At 42.5% G+C, this 17,998-nt stretch overlaps 1 protein-coding gene across 1 annotated transcript in view; it reads left to right on the top strand.

Moving 5' to 3' along the window:
* The first annotated feature begins 6,243 nt into the window (after positions 1-6,243).
* Positions 6,244-17,998, top strand: part of LOC121323267 (solute carrier family 49 member 4-like) — a 42,959-nt gene continuing 31,204 nt past the window's right edge. Inside the window, exons 1-2 of the mRNA XM_041264235.1 lie at positions 6,244-8,283; positions 15,761-15,854. Coding sequence (XP_041120169.1) covers positions 7,983-8,283; positions 15,761-15,854 — 395 coding nt within the window. The 5' untranslated portion in view covers positions 6,244-7,982. The remainder of the gene's footprint in view (positions 8,284-15,760; positions 15,855-17,998) is intronic.

Below are 17,998 nucleotides of genomic sequence, written 5' to 3'. Positions count from 1 at the left end.
AAACAGTATTAAAACCAATACACATGTTTAACTCTCTAAAACAGACAGTATCTCCCCCCCTTTACCTAAAACATCCCCCAAAAAAGCAGGCAAATGCAGAGTTAAACTAAAAAATCACTTTGAGCTGAAGCAAATTCGATTAGTGATATGAAGGATGAAAAAAAAAAAAACCGAGCAAAGCACAGACTTAATGGAACTAATGTTTACAGTTTCACATAATGGCTTTGAATAAGAAAACGGCATGAAGCTATATTGAATGTTTACTCGTGTCTCAACGTACTAAATTGCTTGTGCATGGAGTTTATTTTTTAATATTCACAAACACCTGATGGTTCATGTTTGTGTTTTCAAGAGCTGCTGGTTTAGCTGCACCGTGGCACCTCTGAAATCCATAGTGTCAGTTTAGCTGCCCGGCCCCATACTGGGATGATAACATATCCATCACGACTGAAAAATGGACACACCTGTCAGGAAAGATGCTGAACTCAATGTCATCACAGTTTAAGGTTATGTCATTTTTCATGACTCTCGTTCTATAACGATCTGAATTATTTAGTGAGTCAGTAATGCTATTAGTGAGTCAGTAATGCTACTGATAAGCAGTGATACCTGTCCTGGGTGCAGTGTGACCACATGGGCCCTGGCATTGGCAAAGGCAGGAAACCGATTCTGAGGGGACTCAAATCGTGTGCTGATAACTGCGCAGACACGGGGGACTCAAGTCGTGTGCTGATAACTGCGCAGACGCAGGGGACTCAAATCGTGTGCTGATAACTGCGCAGACGCGGGGGACTCAAATCGTGTGCTGATAACTGCGCAGACGCGGGGGACTCAAATCGTGTGCTGATAACTGCGCAGACGCGGGGGACTCAAATCGTGTGCTGATAACTGCGCAGACGCGGGGGACTCAAATCGTGTGCTGATAACTGCACAGACACGGGGGACTCAAATCGTGTGCTGATAACTGCGCAGACGCGGGGGACTCAAGTCGTGTGCTGATAACTGCGCAGACGCGGGGGACTCAAATCGTGTGCTGATAACTGCGCAGACACGGGGGACTCAAATCGTGTGCTGATAACTGCGCAGACACGGGGGACTCAAATCGTGTGCTGATAACTGCGCAGACACGGGGGACTCAAATCGTGTGCTGATAACTGCGCAGACGCGGGGGACTCAAATCGTGTGCTGATAACTGCACAGACACGGGGGACTCAAATCGTGTGCTGATAACTGCGCAGACACGGGGGACTCAAATCGTGTGCTGATAACTGCACAGACGCGGGGGACTCAAATCGTGTGCTGATAACTGCACAGACGCGGGGGACTCAAATCGTGTGCTGATAACTGCACAGACACGGGGGACTCAAATCGTGTGCTGATAACTGCGCAGACACGGGGGACTCAAATCGTGTGCTGATAACTGCGCAGACACGGGGGACTCAAATCGTGTGCTGATAACTGCACAGACACGGGGGACTCAAATCGTGTGCTGATAACTGCGCAGACGCGGGGGACTCAAATCGTGTGCTGATAACTGCGCAGACACGGGGGACTCAAATCGTGTGCTGATAACTGCGCAGACACGGGGGACTCAAATCGTGTGCTGATAACTGCGCAGACACGGGGGACTCAAATCGTGTGCTGATAACTGCACAGACACGGGGGACTCAAATCGTGTGCTGATAACTGCACAGACACGGGGGACTCAAATCGTGTGCTGATAACTGCGCAGACGCGGGGGACTCAAATCGTGTGCTGATAACTGCGCAGACGCGGGGGACTCAAATCGTGTGCTGATAACTGCGCAGACACGGGGGACTCAAATCGTGTGCTGATAACTGCACAGACACGGGGGACTCAAATCGTGTGCTGATAACTGCGCAGACACGGGGGACTCAAATCGTGTGCTGATAACTGCGCAGACACGGGGGACTCAAATCGTGTGCTGATAACTGCGCAGACACGGGGGACTCAAATCATGTGCTGATAACTGCGCAGACACAGGGGACTCAAATCGTGTGCTGATAACTGCGCAGACACAGGGGACTCAAATTGTGTGTTGATAACTGCGCAGACGGGAGGACTCTAGTCATGTGCTGATAACTGTGCAGTAGCGGGGGACTCTCATATTGTGAGGACCGTATTGAGATGTATTGTATCGCATTGCGCTGTTTGATATCATATTATGCTGTATAATATCGTATTGTGCTGCATGATATCGTATTGTGCTGTATTATATTGTATTGTGCTGTATTGTATTGTGCTGTATGATATCGTATTGAGATGTATCGTATCACATTGTGCTGTATGATATCGTATTGTGCTGTATGATATTGTATTGTGCTGTATTGTATTGTATTGTGCTGTAGAAAGAGTGCAAAGAAGAGCGACCAGAATTATTCCGGGCTGATATTGTATTGTGCTGTATTGATTGTATTGTGCTGTATTGTGAGGGTCTGTAATCAACTCCCCAGTATTGTTGAAGCTGACACCCTGGGATCCTTCAAGAAGCTGTATGATATTTTGGGATCAATAAGTATAATAGCAAGATTGCCGAATGGCCTTGTGCTGTATGATATTGTATTGTGCTGTATTGTATTGTGCTGTATGATATCGTATTGAGATGTATTGTATCACATTGTGCTGTATTATATTGCATTGTGCTGTATGATATTGTATTGTGCTGTATTATATTGTATTGTGCTGTATTATATTGTGGACATGCTTTCATGCTTTTTCCTCATCTGCCCTGGTGTAACCTTTTGCTGTCTGTCTCTTTCCAATCCGGAACCTGAGTGGCTTATCTTCTAGGACATTGGACAGATAGTCCACGCTCCACTTCAGTGCTGACCAATCGTAGGCCATGTTACAGAATACTGCAGGCTGCTTCAACAAGCCCACAAACCCCTGGGCCTCTTCAGGACTGTAGGGTTTGGTATTCATGTCTGTAGAAGAACTGGAATCAGGAGAAAGTTTTCAGGGGGTGTCTACGTAGTGAACTCTGGTGGTTCAGCAAGTACTATAGAGTAAATATAATATTAAGAACCATCTGTCTGTTAAGCACAGGGAGCCTGTCTCTTTTACCACAGTAGAGAGCGTGTTAGTCTCTCTCTGAACTTGGAGACTGCAGTTCCTTACAAGGTCTTGTGCTTTGAACCTGGGCTGTGATACTTTCACTGACGTCTTAAAAAACAAATATCCACTCAAGTGTATGTTTACGTTTTTAAAAAAATAGTAAATTAGACCAAATTAGAAACACTGCTTTGCAATAGGATTCTTATTTCCAGCCCTGCCCTCTGATTACTATATGGATACCCACAGGTAGGAGCAGAAATAAAATAAAATAAATATAAAATAACCAGCTGGTTTTTCAGTAAAAAAGTTAACTGTTTTAAAATATTTTTTGTTTAAAACTGCAGCTCTGAATCAGGCAATTTAACTGAAATAAAAACGTTTTGCACTCCTTGTATGTGTCAAATGAAAGAGATAAAATGCAGTAGAAAATCATTTGACTTTCAAGTGCCTTTCAGCGCGTGGGTGTCTACTTGAGTTTTGAAACCTGCAATTAAATGTACATTAGCTGTGCAAGAAACATGATGACCTAGAACTGCCCTGGGCAATCCCATGTATTTTAGAGACCACTCTAACCATGCCTTGTAACCCTGCTTTATAGAGATTGAGATCAGGGTCTCACGCAGGGACAGCATTTGAGAGGATTTTTACTTTAGGACCCCTGAGATATTGGAATTCTTGGTTGACAAACATTTTCCATTTTCAAACATGGTGGGTGTTAAACAATGAAATGGAATGTGAATATGATTTTGTGCATTTGGAGCAAAAGACAATGCAATGAGAAACTCAGCACAGCTTTCTAACAAAGGCTGCGTGCATGTTATTACAATGAGCTGCTGTCTTATCAGCAAACAGCACAGTAAGCATCCAGTGCAGCTACAATGTGAACTGGAGCACAGTAAGCATTCAGCACAGCTACAATGTGAACTGGAGCACAGTAAGCATTCAGCACAGTTACAATGTGAACTGGAGCACAGTAAGCATTCAGCACAGTTACAAGGTGAACTGGAGCACAGTAACCATTCAGCATATCTACAAGGTGAACTGGAGCACAGTAAGCATTCAGCACAGCTACAAGGTGAACTGGAGCACAGTAAGCATTCAGCACAGCTACAAGGTGAACTGGAGCACAGTAAGCATTCAGCACAGCTACAATGTGAACTGGAGCACAGTAAGCATTCAGCACAGTTACAAGGTGAACTGTAGCACAGTAAGCATTCAGCACAGTTACAAGGTGAACTGGAGCACAGTAAGCATTCAGCATATCTACAAGGTGAACTGGAGCACAGTAAAAATTCAGCACAGCTACAAGGTGAACTGGAGCACAGTAAAAATTCAGCACAGCTACAAGGTGAACTGGAGCACAGTAAGCATTCAGCACAGTTACAAGGTGAACTGGAGCACAGTAAGCATTCAGCACAGCTACAAGGTGAACTGGAGCACAGTAAGCATTCAGCACAGCTACAAGGTGAACTGGAGCACAGTAAGCATTCAGCACAGCTACAAGGTGAACTGGAGCACAGTAAGCATTCAGCACAGCTACAAGGTGAACTGGAGCACAGTAAGCATTCAGCACAGCTACAAGGTGAACTGGAGCACAGTAAGCATTCAGCACAGCTACAAGGTGAACTGGAGCACAGTAAGCATTCAGTACAGCTACAAGGTGAACTGTAGCACAGTAAGCATTCAGCACAGCTACAAGGTGAACTGGAGCGCAGTAAGCATTCAGCACAGCTACAAGGTGAACTGGAGCACAATAAGTATTTATGTATTTCGATGGTGAAATGTTTGATATTTGCAGTTCTGTTGATTCAGCTTTCAGTCTTACCCTGCATTTAACAATTAAAATCCCTTGCATTTAACAATCAAACTACCCTTCATTTAACAATCAAAATACCCTGCATTTAACAATCAAAATACCCTCCATTTAACAATCAAAATGCCAGGCATTTCCTTCAACTGACTTCATTTGGGTCATTGGCACCAATACAGCAACATCTGTATGCATTCAGTCCAGCTTGATGATGATTTTATTTATTTTTTGCCTCATTTTAAAGAATAGTCTTCAGATCAGTTTTCAGGAAAGCAGCTAAATTACCATCGCCATGGGATACAAGAACTATCCTTGGACAGTTCAGACTCGTATCTATACTGACTGTCAGGTTGAAAAGTTCACTACTTCCAATTACTGCACATCAAACTGAACATTTTTCAAAAGAAGTCTGATCCCAGCGTCTCAGACTGTCACTTTGACAACGCTTGACTTGGAGCTCCCAATGTGTTAAAGGGGTAAAGTGTGTGTATATGTATGTTTGTATGTATGTATGTATATATATATATATATTATATATATATATATATATATATATATATATATATATATATATATATATATATATATATATATAGAGATAGAGAGAGAGAGAGAGAGAGAGAGAGAGAGAGAGAGAGAGAGAGAGAGAGAGAGAACTTCCCAACGTTTCAGTATGTTTAACATGCTATTGTCAAGGGAAAGTGTGTTTGAAAACAGGAGATACGTCTAGGTTTTTGATGCCATGGTGACTATACTCATTTATTTCTATTTCAATCTATTAATGTGTTTGTGATGTTATTTACTACATAGTTAATGATGTAACAGTATACAATTCTTTCCTGTTGAAACCTGCAGGCATCATAGTATTGAGTCCATGTATCCATTAATTTTCCTTTATTCTTCTGTATTGTACATTATCTAATTTCTTCTAAAACTGTCAGATGTAAAGGTTCTATAGTGTGCTCATTTCAAGGTGCCCATGTTTAATCCACACAACCAAACTCTAAACGTGTCCTGCAGAGAAAACCCCACTCGAGGACTCTCTTCATCCTCTAGACTGAGCTCGGTCATACGGAACAGGAATGCACTGTATATACAGTTTGATAGAAACAGCTCAAGAATGAGACTGAGCTGCACTGAACCAGTAGCACTAAATATTGTGATAGCCAGGGCTCCAAGTTAATGATCCATAACATTCTACAGAAAGCACTACATCACTGTATCTGAAAGAAGTGTCAATGCTACGTATACGGTCACAAATCTGCATCGCAGCTTCTATGTAACAGGAGTATTGTAGCGATCCGTGCATCTATGTAATTGTGTCTTGTGTACTGTACTGTAACTCCTGCTGCATTGTGTTCCTTTCTCCTCTGTATTCCCTGGAGTCGTCTGTTCGTGTCTATGTGTAAATGTAGCCTGCGCCTATGATTCTTTCTGTGTCCCTCTGTAATTGGCCAACTGCGCCACCAATTATGTGTGTGTTTCTGAAAGCTGGTGATTGTTCAGTGTTTGCAATGAAGCAAATAGAATAGTGGTCTGAGTAATTAAAGCAATTGAACGAATCAGGCGTGTTGTCTCCTTCCTTTCTACTGGCCTGTGAAACGCTACAATATTATCTGTATCCACGTGTTGTAACCTCACAGAAATGTGGGGCTTGTTAGTGGTTTTGTGGTAAACTGAAACACCCATCCATTCTATTTAGGACCTGAGCTGGATTTCAGCCACGTCTTCCAATGAGGAAAGTGCATTAGCCTGTTTAGTACCACCTAGCCCCAGGTTTAATCAAACCGCTTGGATTATGCATTGCGCTGTACAAAGAGTTCACAACAATCACATTTGGGAAGTCAAATACATCCAGAAATGGACAGTTCTAAATTGGATTCCACAAACAATTCAGCAGCGTGCGTGCTCTTTTTCCATACAGCAGCAGTTTGAGGTTTTTAAAGTGAAATCATAGTGAAAGCATTGTAAACACTATCCAAGTACAATGCATGCGGGATCCTTGTAAGTTACTGTACGTGTTTAAACAAGCAGCTGTGTAGCAAGAGGGTGTCTATTAAAACAAGTCGCCTTGGAGTACACTTGCAAACAGAGACCTGGGCACATGTTTCTTCTTTATTGCGGGGCTCTGCTTCAGTGCGAGAGCCATGGCCCCGGGTTCGAGCCCACGTCCTCCGCCTGTGTGTGGATTGCCTCGCCCTGTGAGAGGCGCACGCCTGCGGGATCCGAGATCGCTACAATACGTACCGAACTACTTGTGTTTACATCACCATCAGTCTTTATTTTCATATACTCCGGTAGGGCTTGTTTTTTGTCCTTATTATAAAAATATGATTGGGGTACAACAAATTCAGATGGCGACCAAAATACACACGCTTTTTTTAATTTTTTTATTTCCGTTCACATTTTAAAACACGTTACAAATACAGTAGTAGACTGAATGTTTTATTATTATTATTATTATTATTATTATTATTATTTGAAAACCAAACAACCAGGCTTCCATGTGTCAGTAAATACATCACAGTCCAAATCGTTTACTAAATATGACCCCTAAACTGACGACTGTTAGCGATCACGGGTGAACAGGCTATCCAGATCCACGCAACCTTTCCTGCTGCTTGACTCACAGCCGCTCCCCGTGTAAACAAACTCACGGGACAATCTCGTGTGTACCGCGAAACCGCCGCCATTCGGGCTCCGCCGCACACCCGGCACCGCGAAACCGCCGCCATTCGGGCTCCGCCGCACACCCGGCACCGCGAAACCGCCGCCATTCGGGCTCCGCCGCACACCCGGCACCGCGAAACCGCCGCCATTCGGGCTCCGCCGCACAGCCGGCACCGCGTTCACACGAAGGGACAGTTGAGCCCACATGGCGCTTACACAGCTGCAGTTTAATAACCCGTGCGCTGTTCCGTGTTGCGCAGTCGCTGTAGAGCTTTGAGAGTCCACAGCAGCTTGTTTTGGTTGTGTTTGAGTGAAGGACTGGCAAATTATTATTATTTTTTTAATCCGGTTGTTTAAAATAACAATAATCCCAGAGTTTTAACCCGGGCCAGGAGAGAAACACGCTTCTAACGGTCAAGCAGAAGAGATGGGTGCTGTTTGGAGCAGCACGGAAGACGAAAGGGAACCGCTTTTGTCCACAACACTGCAGTCTGATTCCAGTTTTGTTCAGCCAGTCAGTCGGGTGTACAACAGAAGATGGCTGGTTCTGGGTCTGTTTTCCCTGCTGGGGTTCATGCAGGGAATGGTGTGGAACACTTGGGGTCCGATCCAGAACTCTGCCAAGCTAGCCTACGGCTTCACCAGCATAGACATTGCCATGCTGGTGCTGTGCGGTCCGGTTGGGTTCATTCCTTGGTTCCTGTTCATGTGGTTGATGGATAAAAAGGGTAAGAGAGGCTTTTGTGTTGTCTTGATGGTTTATAATCCCATTATACTGTATAGTTTGTAATCGCACTGGTAATATTTCCAATGCGAAATAAAAAGTCGATACCTAAAGTTTGCACCTAAACAAAACAAACAATAAAAGAAAGACCGCCATCAATTCCATTCCTAAAATATTGATGGTATCTTCCCTGTTAATGCGTTGCATTTTCCTTTTTAACTGTCTGTTTACATTTAATTGAGTCTGCTTTTTTGCACTTCCTTCAGCACGTGATATGACGGTGTGTTCCTTGTGTGCACGGCACATTAAAATTGCACTTTCATCTACCCATTTTGTCTGTGTACCAACAGAATTGCAGGCATGGCTATAAGACTCCTATTCCATAGCAGTTAACCCCCATTCCGGGTTTTACTATGAGCTTGATTAGCCTCAGTGTGTATAGGTAACAAGCTCAGGTGTGTCTTATTAAACTCGTAGTAAAACCAGGAATGAATCGAACTGCTGTGCAATGGGAGTCTGATTTCCATCCCTGGAATTGTACCACACTATACTTATGTTAGTACACATACACACGCACGACAAACAGTCCCTCTGAGTGTTGCAGCTGACCCTGGAGGAGTTCTCTCTTACGTCACTGTAACGTAAGCAGAATTGCAGCAACTTGCTGATAAAGGTTGGGATTAGCCAAAAGTGACCTCAGTGAATGAATTCATTTTGTTCCCATTCATACAAGAATTAATCTGCAGTAGCGACTACTTACACAAAGCAGTGTTGAATACATGTGTAAGTCCCGTGGGTTTGTCATCAGTGGCTGCTGTCATGGTATGTGGGAATATACCAGTAATTCAAATAAAAAACAGTGATCCTGGCTCATTATATTAGGAGTAAAACATATTGAAAGCCTAGCCCTATATATAATTTATTTCTTAGACACCCTTATCCAGGGCGACTTACAGTTGTATATATATATATATATATATATATATATATATATATATATATATTATTATAATATTATAATATGTTATTCAAATTGTCACTACACCCTGTCAAATTATCACCTCCAATTTCACAAAACACCATAATTGCATATGATTCCATATAGAACAATATCAAACTTTTTGCAATTGGCCAAAACTCAAAGGAAGACTTATGGTGACTACTGAAAGAATGAGTAATGGAGCCTGGTCTTCACTGTGCTGCTACTGTATTCTGTTAAGTAAAAACATGTATGTTTTATGTTGCATTTCCCATATACATGATTTTTCACTGAAATGAAGTTTTCAACACAACTTAATAAAGGGAAGTGGGAAAATCCAGGCTGTAAATACAGTACCTAAAAATAGCGAAGTCACTGTGAGTCATTGAAAGAAATGTGCCTGCAGGTACTTTCATAGCAATTGCTTTAGTAATGAATGGAGCAAGACCCTAGAACTCCACTGCCACACACACTGTCCCATACAGAAAACCATTTACACGTGACTCGGTTTTACTATCTACCAGACTTCACTCGCGAGCTCCTGTACTGAGGGCATAGTTTAGTTTAGTTGTTATATATATATGTATGTGTGTATTGTGTCACACTGAACTCTGTTATTGTTGTAGACACAAATTATTGATTTGTTTTATGAAGTAGGCAGTCCTTTATAAATTGTGATGCCTAGTGGATTACATTTGTTATTAAAAAATAAAACCATATATGCCTAGATGCAAATGTTATTCTAAATGGCAACTAGGCATTTGTAAGTGACAGGTAATACTGTAGCAGCCAGTAAAGTAGTGGTATTGAAATTACACAGAAGTGGGTGGCGTGCTTTACAAGGTGATTAGCCGTGCACTGAACACGAGGTTCTGTAGTGCATTTGTGAAGATTCCAGACACTGTCCACAAACCCATCGTTCCCTTGTTCACATTGTTCGTGTTTGCAATGCAGGCCTGGCTTTAGTAATTAGAATTCCACTTCCCCAGCGGCGCTAGCTTCATTTTGTGCTCCTTCACTCATCACAAAAGGTTCACAGCAGTTTTTTTTTCTTTTTTTCCTCCCTTAAGCCCATAATGCAATGAGGTTCTTCCACACTTTGATGCTTTTCATGAATCTGGAGGGGTTTTCTTGCCTGTTTTGTTGACTGTCTGAAATAAATATTCAGGACTGACATACAATTTTGTTTAGAATAATTTTCTATGCCTAGCATCTGTCAAGAAAAGTTCAAGTTGTTGTTTATTTGTATTCCTTTAACAACGGTCTGTTTGCTGTGTGTTTCTCCACCATGCTGTTGTTTGTGTTGTAAAGGATGCTGGCGGGTGGAAAGTGAATTGATCTATCCGAACAGCATGGCTCTGTGGGGCATGTTGTCTTTCAGGATTAGTGCCTCACCGCTGCACCAGGCTCTGGTGATGATTGTGCACTGCGTGGTTTCCCAGGTTTTGCAGGCTCTCAAGATTCACTTCCGACCCTGCCATGTGATCTCCCTCCCGTATGGCTGGCTCAGACTCCAGCTACAGTACTGCTCTGACAGTTAGCTATCTCTCAGACCTGCTTTCAGCACAGCCTTTTGACAAGACAGCAGCTTTTCTGTAACTTCAGGGCGTTTACTGTATGGGTAAGATAGGCCCCGGTGCGAACATTGCATGCAACACTAATTCAGCAAGTAAATATTTATTTTCTAATGATTCAGAATTAGTAAGAACTATCTTGAAATTGCTTTTTTTCACTTTTTGTGATGTTTTGCACCACTAACACTTCAATAGAATATGAATCTCTTTCAGTGATCAGTTTGACTATATTTGACATGTGGATCTTCCACAGCACCCCTGCAATACTCAGTGCTTTGTTGCTTCTCAGTTACATCAACAATGTAAATCTAACATGAGGCCACATAGTTGTAGGTTGGAGCCAGTGGTTGGTTTCTGTTAATGGCTGGTTTGATAACGCTGAAGTTGTTGAATTCCTTTCTGGAATAATGGTTTAAATCATTGCTCAATAATGCGTGCTGTGCCACTGCTGCAGTACAGTCACGTTAATCTGCTCCTTTAGGCATGTCCTCCCCCAGCGTGGGTGCAGGGGGGCATGGGGGTCCTCCCCCAGCGCGGGTGCAGGGGGGCATGGGGGTCCTCCCCCAGCGCGGGTGCAGGGGGGCATGGGGGTCCTCCCCCAGCGCGGATGCAGGGGGGTATGGGGGTCCTCCCCCAGCGCGGGTGCAGGGGGGTATGGGGGTCCTCCCCCAGCGCGGGTGCAGGGGGGGGGGTCCTCCCCCAGCGCGGATGCAGGGGGGCATGGGGGTCCTCCCCCAGCGCGGATGCAGGGTGCAATGCCCCCCACCGAAAACGAATTTCAGGGTTTTGCAGGCTGTAAAACTACATATCCGGGCCTAAATATGTGCCTTAATAGGGACCCAAAATTCAAACTAAGTGTATAATTTTGTTCATTTTTTATGATTTTAGGCATCCTTTAAAGAGATTTACTTAAGTGTCTATGAAAAGTAATTAAAAAATAATGTATTAGAATTTTAAAACCAGAAGCTTGTCTTAGCACACAGTCATTTCAAAGTAAGTAAAGTCCACATATGTAAGTCAACTGTGTGGCTTTGCAGTAATTTATTACACAGAAAAAGAGAGAGGTTTAAGACAGAACCAGACACCAATGAAACTAAGAAATTTTGTTTCAGGCACAAAATGTTTTCACATTTATATAGATACCATAATACCAAGTGAGCCAGAAGAGAGAAATGTGAGGCAGTTTCTAAATTAAAGACATTAAAGCAGTTTTAATTGGTAGTATTTTTGGATATAGGAAAGTGTAAGATGTGTTTTGTTTTCAATTTGTTTCATGTATTCCATTTTTTTTGTGCATTTTGTACAAAAAATACCAATTTTAAGTTTCTAAAAATATTAATGGAACCAACCAGTCCTTACATCTATTTGTAGTCTTCGAAGATTCTGAGTCTACATGCTTTCCCATGTCACCGTATCTCATTAACTGCCAAGTCCGAGAATGCGGAATTGCACAAATAAATACATTTAAAAAAATGCGCTTGCGATTTCGAACATTGTTGATTTTACTCTTTTCGGTTCGTTTCTCTTGCATTTTCTGTAAACGTGAATGCGATTTCTACAGTAAGTTGTATTATTTTTTCTTTCATTTTAAATATTTTTTTCTTCATTTCTGTTAACTGTTGCTTGATTAAAATAATTATAAATAATGTATTGCATTTACTTGAACAGCGTCGCTTGGAAGACTTTATTTTCACTTTGACTGGTGGAACACATTTATTCTGCCACCACTCTCTAAATTCACTTCCTGTGCATCATACCTGTGGGATTCACAGGAAGTCTCTTTTTATAGTGTGGTAGCAGGATTAAAAAAAGTAATATTTTGAGAATTTTAAAGACCTCAGAAAAGGTCTGGAAATCATTTTTCTGCTGCTCCTTTCATGGCACTTCATCGGAGAGAACAGAGCTATTCAACCTTCACTTGCTGTAATGGGAAACCTGAAGCAAAGACATGCAGTATGCCTGCTTAATGTACTGGAGAGCAGTTTAATGCAAAACTTACAACTGCATGCAGAGGGGGAAATAACAAAGGAACCTTTCTTTCTTCTCAGTGAAATTTGATTAGTTTCACCAAGAGGTGCCTCTGATACAAAAGCGCAATCATTGTTCAATGTCAAACCTGGGCATTCTGTGTGAGCTGTGGGGTTAGGGTTATCAAACCTGGGCATTCTGTGTGAACTGTAGGGTTAGGGTTGAACCTCAAACCTGGGCATTCTGTGTGAGCTGTAGGGTTAGGGTTGTCAAACCTGGGCATTCTGTGTGAGCTGTAGGGTTAGGGTTATCAAACCTGGGCATTCTGTGTGAACTGTAGGGTTAGGGTTATCAAACCTGGGCATTCTGTGTGAACTGTAGGGTTAGGGTTATCAAACCTGGGCATTCTGTGTGAGCTGTAGGGTTAGGGTTATCAAACCTGGGCATTCTGTGTGAACTGTAGGGTTAGGGTTATCAAACCTGGGCATTCTGTGTGAGCTGTAGGGTTAGGGTTATCAAACCAAAAGACAGCTGTACTGTCACTGACGTACCATAGAGAGCTCCTCAGAGCTCCTCCAATTCACTTTGTCTTTTTTCAACTTCCTGAAACTTGCTATAAAGTGCTTCCTCCTGATTGTTCCACATCATACACAATTGTGAAACATTGGAACCAGTGAATTAGGCAAGAGCCCTTTTACAGTGAGGAGCATGTACATGTCAAAGTGCTGCACCCGTGAAATAACAGGGGAGCTCTGCGCTGCCCTCACAATACCCACACAGTACCTGTGAAATAACAGGGGAGCTCTGCTGCCCTGCCTGTGAAATAACAGGGGAGATCACAATACCCACACAGTACCTGTGAAATAACAGGGGAGATCTGCGCTGCCCTCACAATACCCACACAGTACCTGTGAAATAACAGGGGAGCTCTGCGCTGCCCTCACAATACCCACACAGTACCTGTGAAATAACAGGGGAGATGTGAGGGCAGCGCAGATCTCCCCTGTTATTTCACAGGTACTGTGTGGGTATTGTGAGGGCAGCGCAGAATCCCCTGTTATTTCACAGGTACCTGTGAAATAACAGGGTATTCTGCGCTGCCCTCACAATACCCACACAGTACCTGTGAAATAACAGGGGAGCTCTGCGCTGCCCTCACAATACCCACACAGTACCTGTGAAATAACAGGGGAGCTCTGCGCTGCCCTCACAATACCCACACAGTACCTGTGAAATAACAGGGGAGATCGGCGCTGCCCTCACCATACCCACACAGGTACCTGTGAAATAACAGGGGAGATCAGCGCTGCCCTCACCTGTACCCACACAGTACCTGTGAAATAACAGGGGAGATCTGCGCTGCCCTCACAATACCCACACAGTACCTGTGAAATAACAGGGGAGATCTGCGCTGCCCTCACAATACCCACACAGTACCTGTGAAATAACAGGGGAGCTCTGCGCTGCCCTCACAATACCCACACAGTACCTGTGAAATAACAGGGGAGCTCTGCGCTGCCCTCACAATACCCACACAGTACCTGTGAAATAACAGGGGAGATCGGCGCTGCCCTCACCATACCCACACAGTACCTGTGAAATAACAGGGGAGATCTGCGCTGCCCTCACAATACCCACACAGTACCTGTGAAATAACAGGGGAGATCTGCGCTGCCCTCACAATACCCACACAGTACATCCCTTGTGTTTACTGTTAGGCTTGAGTCCTGTAACTGACATAACTTGAAAACAACACACCGCTCTCTCATTCATTTGTGAAGTACAGTACACATGGAGATTTTTTGTGAAACCAAAATAACTTCAGTATTTAGGATACTTTACCTGAAATTCAAAAGCAAATCAAACTGAAAATCAATATTGTCATTTTCATGCAGCTAAAAAGCACTGTGACCACTCCACATCTAATAAATACTATAACGCTCCATGTCAGAAAATGACATTATTCTGAAACTGTGGTAGCTTGACATGTTCAGGAGAAGCCACAGAGCAGAGGCAACACCCCTTTGTTCCTGATATCCAAATTCAACGATGAAGTGAATTGGGGTCTTCGAACTGGGAAATGCCACGGTGCTCACTTTCCACTGGTCCCAAGTGTGTTTTTAAAAAGGAAGCAGTAAATACAGATGTTGTTGTTGTTAGAGATGTCCTGTGTTCGGAGGCTGGAGAAATTGAATTTAAAAAGCAGAGGGCAGCTTCTCTTAAAGCCCATTGTTACTAATGATATTTTGATAATTGAACAGTGGACCGTTGATTGTGCAGCTAATGTACACAGAGGTCCTCACAGCAGTGCTGCTGAGGGGCGTTGTGGACCTGAAATTAGGAGGTTTCAGTGGGATCAGCTTTTACAAGGGCTTCACAATGATTAAGTTATTATTAAATAAAGGTTCCTACTGTAATAGCATCTGTATGTATCACATTACACCGTGTAACACATTTTTTTTTGGTTCCTGGATAGTAAGTGTTATTTCCTAATTGCTTATGCCTCAAAAGTATAGAAAATGGCTATTATTCCCCACAAACTTTGCTTTTGTGACCAGGACAGTGATATTTCAAAATATCACTATTTCCAGTGGGAAAACGGGCAAATGTGTGTCTTTTCGTTCACATAAAGTCAGAAAAAAACAACATATGAATCCAAATTAACATATATTTATACTAAAGTAATACAAAAATGACTACAAAAGATTTAGAAGTGAGTAGTTTTTTGAGATTTACGATTATACTGTAAATACTTTGTGTTATACTGTGTATAATTTAAAAAAAAAAAAAAAAAAAAAAAATCCATTATTTCAAGCTGTTAACTTTTTAGATGATGTATGTCGCCTCTGTAGCCCATTGTAATTGAACTGAACTGCTCAGTGCTCTGTTGTGTTGATGACTTGCTTAAGGGGTATAATGTGCCTCTTAGATTTGAAAACGAATGCTTCTCCCCTTCCTAGGTCTCCGTGTTACAATGATGCTGTCTGCGTTCCTGATGGTGGTTGGGACTGGGTTGCGGAGCATCCCTCTTACGGATCTGTCAGTAAAGAAATGGTAAGGATGTCTTTTGATTGCAGCTCACCTCTTACAGTAGCTGTGCAGTTGTGCAGTTGCTGGGTGGGTTTAGTTCTAAGGTTGGGCCAGTAATTTCTGGTGTCCTGCAAGGCTCTGTCTTCGGCCCCCTGTTATTTAGTATTTATATGTTTCCCCTTGGCTACATATTAATATCATATGGCATAAACTGTCATTTTTACGCAAACAATACTCAAATGTATTAATTTTTTGCACCTTAATTGTGACAAGACTGAGGTAATGCTGTTAGGTACTCCACACCCGCTAGGTAAAACCAGTTATTTAAATCTGTGTTTTGATGGAACTGTGCTTGAGTTCAAGATCTAAGATGAAAAATTTGGGTGTGATTTTCGATCCTGGGTTAACTTTTGAATCGCATGTGCTGAATACTGTCAAGGTTATGTGTCCTTTTTACACCTTAGAAATATTGCCAGATTGTTTGTTACAGTAGCTGCGCTGTTTGTTACAGTAGCTGCGCTGTTTGTTACAGTAGCTGCGCTGTTTGTTACAGTAGCTGCGCTGTTTGTTACAGTAGCTGCTCTGTTTGTTACAGTAGCTGTGCTGTTTGTTACAGTAGCTGTGCTGTTTGTTACAGTAGCTGTGCAGTTTGTTACAGTAGCTGTGCTGTTTGTTACAGTAGCTGCGCTGTTTGTTACAGTAGCTGCGCTGTTTGTTACAGTAGCTGTGCAGTTTGTTACAGTAGCTGCGCTGTTTGTTACAGTAGCTGCGCTGTTTGTTACAGTAGCTGTGCAGTTTACCTCTGAACAGTCTTTGGCTGTGTCAGGGGTTACAATGTGAACCTGTTTTGTGATTTGATACAAATATAAACTCTGTATAGCAAACAATCTGAGCCCTGCTCACACAGCTTTAATGTGCATATTTTTTACATAGGGATTCTGCTTTTATGAATAAAATAGTTTGATATTCATAACTATTTTTCTTGAAATTTAATATGTGAAAAAAATCAGCAATTTTTTTTTCACATCACAAATGGGATACAAATATAATTTTCCCCTTTCCCTCCTGATGAGATGAAAGAATTCTCATCCAGTAAGCTTTGAACAAGGATCTTATTATTACCAGATCTCTGCACACCATTTTGAAACTTGCTTCAGGCATTACTAATACCAAAGGGAACAGACGCACAATCGCGCGCGCGCGCACACACACACACACACACACACACACACACACACACACACACACACACACACACACACACACACTGTGCATTTTGCTGGATTCTGTATGCTTAGGAAAGGAGCAGTTGGAATGCACCATTAGAAATTACAATAACAGTGGTGCGTCCTGCTGTAGCAGACGTCAGAAGTCCAGCTGAGGTTAGTTTGGAGCTGAACAGGACAGCCAGCTTGCAGTACATTCCTATGAGGGGTCAGGCAGGGCACGAATGCCATAGGAATCCTTGTAAACAGGACGGATGGGGAATTACGGCTGTGCCGCTCAGGCAGTGTCTGTTGGCTCAGCACCACCCACTGGTCATCCTGCCCACCTCCTATTTCATATTGATGCAGACAGCACTTTTAATTGGTCCAGGTAAACAGAAAGCAAGATCAGATAAAATGGTCGTATTTCTCAGGATAGACCTTTCCTTCTGCAACACAGGCATTGATTACATAAAGGGCAGGATGTTCGGATCACCGCTTTACAATAAATAGATAAATAATGAGGTCACACTGTAGTTTAGGAGTTCGCCACAAGGTGCCGCCATGGACACAAACTCTTACTGCACCTCTGACATCATACCTTAGGTGAGCACCAACATTGATCAAAGTGTGCATGCAGTGTTTATACGTCTGTCCATTGATTTATATTTAGGCTTTCTACTATTCGATTTCAATTTTTTTGCCAAATCGACCATTAATATCAGTGTTTATTTTAGAAAGAATTTACCGTTTATCTTTATTTTTCAATTCAAGCAGAGAATGGGTGAAATCGACCTTTATGCTTTAAAAAAAAAGTATTTTTATGCCACTGAGAAACGTCTTATTTAGTGAAACCCCTTTATCATGGTCACCATGCAACGTAGCCATGGTTACCAACATTCTAACTGAAATGATGTTTGGTCACAACAGAGCTATACCTTGTAAAGATAAAGATCCTACACA

This window comes from Polyodon spathula, chromosome 11 (genome assembly GCF_017654505.1).
Source record: "Polyodon spathula isolate WHYD16114869_AA chromosome 11, ASM1765450v1, whole genome shotgun sequence".
In the NCBI taxonomy this organism is placed as follows: Eukaryota; Metazoa; Chordata; class Actinopteri; order Acipenseriformes; family Polyodontidae; genus Polyodon; species Polyodon spathula.
Note: the sequence above shows the minus strand (reverse complement) of the source record. Positions and strands in the feature narration are given on the sequence as shown.